The sequence below is a fragment of the Morus notabilis genome, unplaced genomic scaffold (assembly GCF_000414095.1).
Source record: "Morus notabilis unplaced genomic scaffold, ASM41409v2 Scaffold685, whole genome shotgun sequence".
Taxonomy (NCBI): domain Eukaryota; kingdom Viridiplantae; phylum Streptophyta; class Magnoliopsida; order Rosales; family Moraceae; genus Morus; species Morus notabilis.
The window spans coordinates 131,578-141,080 of record NW_010363506.1 but is presented as its reverse complement, the minus strand read 5'-3'; the positions used below and the strand labels follow the sequence as shown (position 1 = coordinate 141,080).

General features: G+C 33.7%; 1 protein-coding gene across 1 annotated transcript; it reads right to left on the bottom strand.

The window, feature by feature from the left end:
* Nucleotides 1–1,290: 1,290 nt before the first annotated feature.
* Nucleotides 1,291–5,915, bottom strand: LOC21390992 (asparagine synthetase [glutamine-hydrolyzing]). The gene is made up of 13 exons (XM_024169711.1): nucleotides 5,657–5,915; nucleotides 5,007–5,145; nucleotides 4,106–4,201; nucleotides 3,819–3,960; nucleotides 3,517–3,707; nucleotides 3,269–3,430; nucleotides 3,092–3,172; nucleotides 2,739–2,960; nucleotides 2,500–2,634; nucleotides 2,287–2,367; nucleotides 2,111–2,197; nucleotides 1,906–2,013; nucleotides 1,291–1,786 (listed from the first exon to the last, which is right to left on the bottom strand). Exons 1-13 carry the CDS (start codon nucleotides 5,734–5,736, stop codon nucleotides 1,550–1,552), a joined length of 1,761 nt encoding a protein of 586 aa, XP_024025479.1. The 5' UTR covers nucleotides 5,737–5,915; the 3' UTR covers nucleotides 1,291–1,549.
* Between the last annotated feature and the right edge of the window lie 3,588 nt (nucleotides 5,916–9,503).

Genomic DNA, 9,503 nt, shown 5'->3' with positions numbered 1-9,503 from the left:
TGTGCCAGTCGGAAGAGGGGTGGCGGGCAGTCGGAGAAGATGGTGGCGGGCCGTCGTGTCCTTCATAGAGAAGCTTGTTCCAGTCAAGCTCCAATGGCTGTTTGCACTCTCCCCTCTTCCGTGAGTGAGAAAAGGAAAAGAAGAAAATGAAAACGGTATTATACCGTTTTCAGTTTTTCACAAAAAAATAAAAACGTTTTTGTTTTTGTTTTTTAAAAAGTTTTGCACCAAACGCGTTTTTAAATTGCATTTTCATTTTTTAGCTTCAAAAAACGTAAAAAATGAAAACAAAAACAAAAACAAACAGGACCATATATTCTTCAAATTGAGTTGGAAAGAGTCTTAAAGCATGAATGAACGACTTTTCATATATCCTGGTTGATAAATTGATGTAAAAATTTGATTTATTTTAAAACATCATGTATATGGATGATTTTTAAAATTTTATTTTTTTGGGCTAAAAAATATAGCCTTTAGTGACGTGTTTGAAGTTAGAAAGAATACTAAAATACGAACTAGTTTTTATACTTTTCTCTATAATCTTTTACGGTTGTTTATTTATTGTCTTTAAATGTGATTATTCTATTAATGCTTTTAATTGAAGGAATATTTGTACGCGTTTCTCGTTGTTTTGACATGTTTCATTTACCTATGCATATACGACTTATATTGATAAAACTGTCAATTAGATCTTTGTAATTGTATAACTTATTTATCCAAAATTCAGGATCGACATTAATTCGTTACGATGACAAACGGAAGTATTCATCTCCTTCGCCTTTGCTCACTATCATTATTATAATGACGAATTAAGTATTTTTACGCTACTATTTAACATCATGAACAATCCTCATTATAATGACATATTAGGTACAATTATAATAACAACAACATAGAACAAAAAACTTCTTAAGGCTCAAATTTAAAAACTCAAGACAATCAATCTGTAATTACTTGGGGATTTTTTTTTCCCCTGAGATAGTAATTAATTTGAGGATTAGATACGTTAAGATTCAGTTATAAATATCCCAAGTATGGCAAAAATATACGACTTCTTTTTTTTTTTTTTTTTTTTTTTAAGACCCGGAAGGTATCTCAATTTGCGGTTAAAACTATTTCGTCTAGATGGAGGAGAATCTAGTACCAGTCAAAAAGGCAAATGAGTAACAACTCGAAAATATATGTTCACTTTGAGGATAGCCTTGACTTTGGCCCGGGTTGAATAGATTGATTGAGAAATGATCAGATTGGAATCTTCAATCTTTGCCAACAAACAAGAGAATGCTTATGTATCATATGAACAATTCCAATATATGGAAAACACACATCAAAAACTTGTATAATTGAGGACATTACAATATATATTGGTAAAGACCAATATCACAAACCACCATAAAAAGAGTACTCTCTCAAATTTTACATACTGGCTATACGGTATATATCAAGCCAAGGCAGAGAGTCTCTCATCTTAATGCTGTAAATTATAGCCTTAAATGGCCCTTACAGATTATTATTATTCCGGCTACCATTACATAGTATTATTAACGCACTAGCTTAGGATCTCCACTCCTGGGGTGCTCACGGCAATTTGCGGTACGTTATTGATGATCTCCGGTTGCACCACCCCGCTGTTAACCGAGCTTTTGTCGTAGGCAGAAGCGTGTATTCCCAGCGCAGCCCTTCCAGAGGGGTCGAGATTTTTCGACCACGAGGCGTCCCACTCGACGGCCTTGGCTGTGCTGCACGCAACACTCGCTCCTCCTGGCACGGTCAGCCTAGCTGAGTTCTGCATAACACAATAACAGAAGTTAAAAGACCTGTAAAATTAAGACATGATGTTCAATCTGAACCTTTAATCTTCATATTGAACCGTGTGTTTTATGGTGTTGAGCTTTTAAGCATTACCTGAGGGAAGAACCGCTCGAAAATGGTTCGGTAGTAGTAGGCCTCTTTTGTGGTGGGAGTGTTGTGGGGGAAGATGTTTGCAGCATTAAGCATCATCTTGTCAGTCACCTGTAAAACAGTTGAGCAACATTTAAATTTGCAAGTCAATAAAATTAGTTTTGTGAAATTATAATAGAAACGAAATTATTAAGAAACTGGCATATACATGTTGAGCAGCATGAGCTTTGAGGCCATCAATCCAACTATAGCCAACACCATCACTGAACTGTTCTTTTTGCCTGTACAGAATGTGCTACAGGGCAACAAATAGAACAATAGTCAGTAAAAAAATTAAAAGGCTTTATTATTATGCATCAATACATATTAGGGAAAATGATGTACCTTTGGCAGATAAGGATGCTCCTCATCATCAAAGGCCCTTCTAAGCACCCATTTCTCAATTTTTCCTTCTTCGGGCTTAATCTGAACATATTAGACGTTTAGTTAAATCTGTATAAGAAACCGAATGTGATTAATTTTATGGTCTTATTAGTTTCAACTGATTCTATCAATATATCAAGCAATCTTAAAACTAAAATCTATTGAGTTTCTTACCATCTTGTGCTCAGGATCAATAGACATCGCAGTTTGAATGAACTGTTTGTCTAAGAACGGGACACGAGCTTCCAAACCCCACGCTGATGTTGCCTTGTTAGCCCTCAAGCAGTCATACTGGTGCAGGGCCTTAATCTGCGTAACAAAGGGCAAACAAGAAATGTTCATATCATTTTCCTATGCCTATCAGAATTCTGGCAAGCAATACTGAAATATAACTGGCCAAAACAAAACAGTACCTTGCGACAGGTCTCTTGGTGGAACTCTTCCTTGTTTGGTGCCTTGTGGAAGTACAAATATCCACCGAAGATCTCATCAGAACCTTCACCTGATATCACCATTTTGACACCTAACGACTTAATCTTACGAGACATGAGGAACATGGGGGTGCTAGCCCTGATGGTGGTAACATCATAAGTCTCAATGTGGTAGATGACATCCTCAATAGCATCAATTCCATCCTGTCACATGTCAAATGAAAAAATAAATAAATAAATATAAATAAATAAATAAATCCTCTTTAGAAATGCATCTCTTCATAAAGAATAAGAATCTTTACGTTTGGCTAAAAAGAGATTTATCGATGAGATACCTGGACGGTAAAATAGAACTCATGGTGAACTGTCCCCAAATAGTCAGCAACTTCTCTTGCAGCCTTCAAATCTGGTGAACCCTGCTCAACAAATGAAAATTTATTCAATTCTTGTAACAAGTCCTGTGAGATTACAACAACAACAATAACAAGAAGTTTTTAAATTCTATAATTCACCTGTAGGCCAACACAGAAAGAATGGAGTTGTGTTCCCCATTGTTTGGCAGCTTTGGTGCCAGCCAAGTGTCTAGCAGTGATCGAGGCGACTAACGATGAATCCAAGCCACCAGAGAGCAGGACACCGAAAGGCACATCAGTCATCAACCTTTTGATCACAGCCTGCATATATCACTCTCCACACATGAGATAAAGATAGAAAAATTTCGACTTTTTATCTCTGCGATCAGAATTTTGAAGGATCTTACACTCTCAAAAGCCCGTCTAACGGCAAGTGGGTCATATGGGACAGATGGAATGGCCTCAGAGAACCATGGAGGGTTGTACCAACGCCTCAAACCGCCTTGTTTGCTCGAGTACAAGTGACCCGGTGGAAAGACCTCAAAGTGTTCACAATCATCGTTTAAGCCCTTCAGCTCAGACGATATCCAAATCGATCCTGAATTAAATCGAAACACACTGTTCATTTAAACTGAAATGCCAAAATACAGCAAAACACACGAAAATTGTACTAGAAAAAACAGTCTAACTAAGAAAACATGTATCGTACCATCCAGACCCCAGCCAATATAGAGGGGAGTAACTCCAATAGCATCACGAGCAGCAATGAAGGTGTTGTCTCGGGTGTCGAGCAGAACAAAAGCGAATATGCCGTCAAGCATGTCCACAAAGTCTTCTCCATACTCCTCATACTACACGGACATAAATGAACAACCTTATAGTTACTAGTCAATCACTAACTGCTGCAGATTCTCTATGTATGTATATAGCATAATTCAGTTGTGTTATTTAAGAAAAGTTAAAAGGAAAGATTTAAATATGCAGAGATTCACTCACCAAATGTGCAATAACATCACAGTCACTGCCAGTCTTGAACTTGTGGTTGGGCAGACGCTTCCTGAGATCTTCATGGTTGTAGATCTCTCCATTCACCTGGTTTTTAACACATATTTAAGACAAACTCAGTTCAAAAATCCTACCTATGACTAGCATTTAATCCACACAACTATGTGAAATCAAATTTAGTATGTGACAGTTTTGAAATACTCCACCACTCATAATTGAGTGGGGGATTCAACTTTTGAAAATTCAGCTTTTATAGCTATTTTTTCTGAAAAAAAAAAAAAAAAAAAAAAAAAGTTAGTTGTGCTCTTATATCAAGAGAAAAATTGCCCCACCCAAATAATTAAAATTATTACGATGTCTCTATTTAATAAACGGTTATCTCTTATTTTTCTATAAAGCGTTACGGACAAAATACTCTAGTTCCACTACTTCACATAAACATTAATTTATATAATGGCCTCGTTCGTTTCGCGAATTCGAGTTTTCAATCCAAGTTGAGATGTAATATTTTCTGAGAGTTTTTAATTATAACAGAAAAAATTAAATTTGATTTTTTTAAGAGTTTTCAACTATAAAAACTTGAAATTAAAAACTGAAATCGGTGAAATGAACGAAATCTAAGCGTTTAGAATCCCGTGAACCTCAACATCGTAACTAATAGGGACAGCCCCCACCCAAATATGAGGCTCAACTTGTGGTAGGAGAGGAGCTATGTTTTTTTTTTTTTCTCAATTAAACGAAAATTATTAGTGTCATCCCACCCCCTTTATCGCTATTTTGAAAATCTCGAGGCTCACCAATGAATCTTCAAATTGCCAGCAAGTAAGTATTGGATGTTATGGTAAATAGGTTAAAAAGAGAAATAATAAGAATGGTGTGGCGAGAAAATTACGGTGACGGCGACGGTGTTATCCTCATTGAAGAGAGGTTGGTCACCAGAAGCAGGGTCAATGATGGCAAGCCTTTGGTGCGCCAAATAGCAGTCTCCGTGCTGGTACAGACCACTCCAGTCTGGACCACGGTGCTTCAATCTGCGCCGTACAGTACAATAAACATTGTTAACAGTGACATTTCAGTTTGTTCTTTCTACAGAGAGAGGCAGTTAAAACAAAAACTTTAGGTCCAAATCAAATATTACTTCTAAATCACAACTTTCTTAACGTGGACCCCACGTCCCACATGGTTTATACTTTTATCATAATCAAGATAAGTCTCTTTGATGACGCTATAGCACTATTTTTACTCCAATCATCGATTAAAAGCTTCTCAAAGTAGGGGTCATTTCATATCATACGTGTAAATACAAATACAAATATATTTGATGAGACAACATATTGATCAAGATCACAAAATTATGTGAAGCTAGTGAGCTTACAAAATTCGTCAAAAAATAAATTAACAAAAGACCAAGAACAAGAATCACGAAGCTCATTTTTTTCTTAGACGATGAAAATCAACTCAACCAAATTTCTTCATTTTTAATTATCATATATTAGAATTGCGAGAAAATTAATAAAAGAGGTATAAAGAATGGGAATTTGCCTGCGGGAAAGCTCAAGGACCCGAAACCTTTTGCCCTGAGAGTCATCGGAGCAACCAAGAACAGCAAGTATTCCACACATTTTTTTTTTCTTTTTGGGTTCAGAAAGAAAAAAAAAAAAAAAAAACAGAGAGATAAAGATAAAGAAAGTTTTAATAAGAACTATATATAACTAACAAGAAGAAAAATTAGGAAGAGAATGAGAGATATTTTGGAAACTCCAAAACAGAACCCAAAAACAAAAGCGGTGTATTTTGGGATTTGGACTTTGTAGTAGTAGTGAACACCGCGTCTCTTCACGTATTTATAGTGCAAGTCCTGAGGCTATACGGCGTCGTTTCCGAGTATTGCGACGATCATCATTTCATTGGTCTTTTCAGCTGGACTAACTGGCTGATGATCCCGTAACGTGTCGGGCCCACCACCAATATCGTCTCATGTCTCGCCACGTGTCCTCAAGTGGTACGTTTGGTTTTTTTTTTTTTTTTGTTTTTTTTGCTTTTTGTGTTCATTCTTTTCCTAGTCTCCAATTTTCACGGTGACGTTTATCCATTTACCATTATTGATCATTCTTGTTGCTGACTCAGCTTTTTGCTGAGTTTATTTTTTATTTATTCTGACGATAAAAATGGTCAAAAAAATGGAAATTTATATATACAATCTTTTTTCTTCAACTCTAACGTGTTCATTGCTTGGATACTGGGCCCCATGTAGTTTGCTGACGTGTCTGAAAATCAGTGACTTTTGGTGGCACATTACAGGTTTCTAAACAAGTGGAGAAAATGTTTCACCCAAAAAAAGAAAAAGTTGAGAAAATGTGCCCAACGATATTTATTCTTTGAAAAATAATGTCATAAAGAGCCAAAAGAATGTAAAAGGTTATGCTGGTGAAAAGATAACAATAATACGACTGATATGATAATGAGATAATGTTTCTCCAACCACTACAAAGTTTGAATCGCGAGTGGTGGAATTAAGGAAAGAGAAAGAGTCATTTCTTAATAAAGGAAAAAATAAAATAAAATAAAAAACACTTGCTTTAGCTGACAAGAAAGAGATATAATAATGTTGGAGTAACAGTGTGAATTCATGATTTATGAGGCAAATTATTGAGGCAGAAAGAGCTGTTCTTGTATTATTGCAGAAAATCAGTCCGTGTACATTCATGTTCCAACATTATTAGTGATTTATTGAAAAGTCTCTTTTTCTTCTTTTAATATATATATATATATATATATATATTCCTAATTATGTATATATGTATATATACTGTATATATACGCATATTTGTGTATATGCATTCCTAATTATGAAACGTGTCTCCACGTCACGTAGTTAAAAACCAAAACCTTTCAACAATTTGAAAAATCTAGTATAAGAATAAGATCACATTAAGAAAGTACAATAATTTTTAACAAAGTTTGATGAAAATTCATCGGTTTAGAATTGTGTTTGTCAATAGAGTTCCCCTAAACGTTTATACAAATCTTTAAAATTTTATATGATTTTTATTGTTGTCTTTCCTGTTTTTTAATATTTTCAAAAACTTACCTCTATACATGATTAGTTTGAAGAATAACCTAATTCCTAAAAGCACATATGCAAGTTCCTAACATTTATGATAAAGTTTAATTATATCATTTTCAACAAGTTCGTTAAGTCTTTGATAATTAGTGAGAATGAAACAGAAAAAAAAAAAAATCAGAATCTGGTTAGGAAATGATCATCATTCAATTTAGCTAGGGCAGGCCTTAGATGTTCGGGTCTAAATCACAAAATTTACAGGATAAAATGACTTCAGAAAACGAAATACAAATTCTAATCTCTAATTTTAGTTTCATTCAACTTTTTTTTTTCCTAGTGTGTCCTTTTTGGAAGTTGATTTATCTTTGTATTTCCGTGCACTTTTCCCCTTCTCATACTTATCCGAATAGGATCTAATTTTCTTGGATTGGCTCCTTCTGTCAAAGAAAAAACAAACAAAAACAAAAAAAAAAAAAATTATTCTAAACAAAGTTTACTTATAATATTAATTCTTTTAGAATTAATTTATAAAAAGCACATAATATGATTTTATAACATGATAACTATGTGTGAAGTAACCTGTTTCCATGTAAAAAAATAAAATTAAAAAAAAAAAAAACAGAGAGAGAGAGGAAGAAATTAAACCCTTATCACCGTTAATTCAAGCTTTATCTTTACATGAGTGGATATAGGTCAACGACTTAAACTGTTTCTATCACTGGCTTTTGGTTGACGAAAAAGCCGTGAATGCTTTAACATACGAAATTACATTTTTTTTTATTTTTTTATGAGGAAAAAGGTGGTACGTACATATGAAATATTTTGACATAAATCTAAACGGAATATGCTAGGCCAAAAAATCAGATAACTATGCGTCTTTCACTTTCTGAATTTTGGCCTTTAGAGGGCTATGAAAGAAGAGAAATCTTGGTCCCAAACGGCTTCGATTATGCGATTCTGGTTTACTGACTTTTGGCAACTCCGGTAGGTCGTGCAAATGTGTGTACTGTGGTGTTTTAATTTTGTGTGCTTACGATATATATATATATATATATATATATAAACATATATATATATATGAATTCTCACACTTGTTCATTTCTTTATAAAATATGTATTTTTCTTCTTTAGAACGTGTATATTTTCTCTTAAAATATGCATATATTATATATTTTATTATAAAAAATATATAAATATTTAAAAAATATATCCATACATATTTTATAGAGAAATGAACAAGTGCCGGTGTCAGACGGGAGACTTTAACTCTATATATATAAATATATATATATATATATATATATATATCTTTCTCTTCAATTACTCAACATGCATGCGCCAAAGAGACTGATTGATATACACATACTTAAATTCTAAGAAAAGAAACCGAAAAGAAACGACACCGATTGATTATGACTCTCTAAATTTTCCCTCTCTCGTTTTCTTTTTTTCACCTTAATTCTATAAATTTTTTTAATATCAATTATTTGAGTACGTATGGCACTAATGGAATGGCCCATTTGCAAAAAAAAACAACAGAGAAGTACCCATAAACTTGCGTGTAGGGATATACTAAAAGATTCTTAATGTAGCGCAAGAGAGAATATTTAAACAATGGTGGTTGCGTATGGGGTAGAGAATATTATTGCAATTAGCTTGTTGGCCGATTAGAATATTCAAACCATGCATATACATGATGATTTGCTTAGGTAATTGCAACTATAGATTATGTCAATTTACAAAATATGAGGTCATGGGTTTAGAAAACAATTTCTAGATCTATTGCTGATGAAGACAGAGAACTATTCTTTTTCGCTTTTCTTCTAAAATGTACAATTCCAAACATCTAATTTATCGCTATTCTTGTGATCATTAGCGTCTTTATTATTGTTAATGACATCTGGGTGGTTATAATAATGGTTGTGTTATTATTTATAATTTATACAACATCAAGCATGACGATAAGGATAACATCATATGACTATTATTTTAATGGCAAAATTATATGAAGGAACCTAATAATGCAGTGTTTTTTTTTTTTTTTATCACTTTTGGATTGAAAGGCAAATTGTGATCAGCGACTCTGTTGATTGCCAGCCTAACCTCCAACATTAACTGCAAAGGTGGGATGGGCACCCCACTTTATTATATGACCAAGACTTGTATAATTTCTTTCTCCCTCAAAATGAGTTCTTCATGAGTTTCCTTTATATATATATATATATATATATATATTGATGGTTGATATTTATATTAATTATTTATAGTTTATCTTTATATTGATCTATTAGTCATAAGTTATACAAATTAAGGATACATAATATA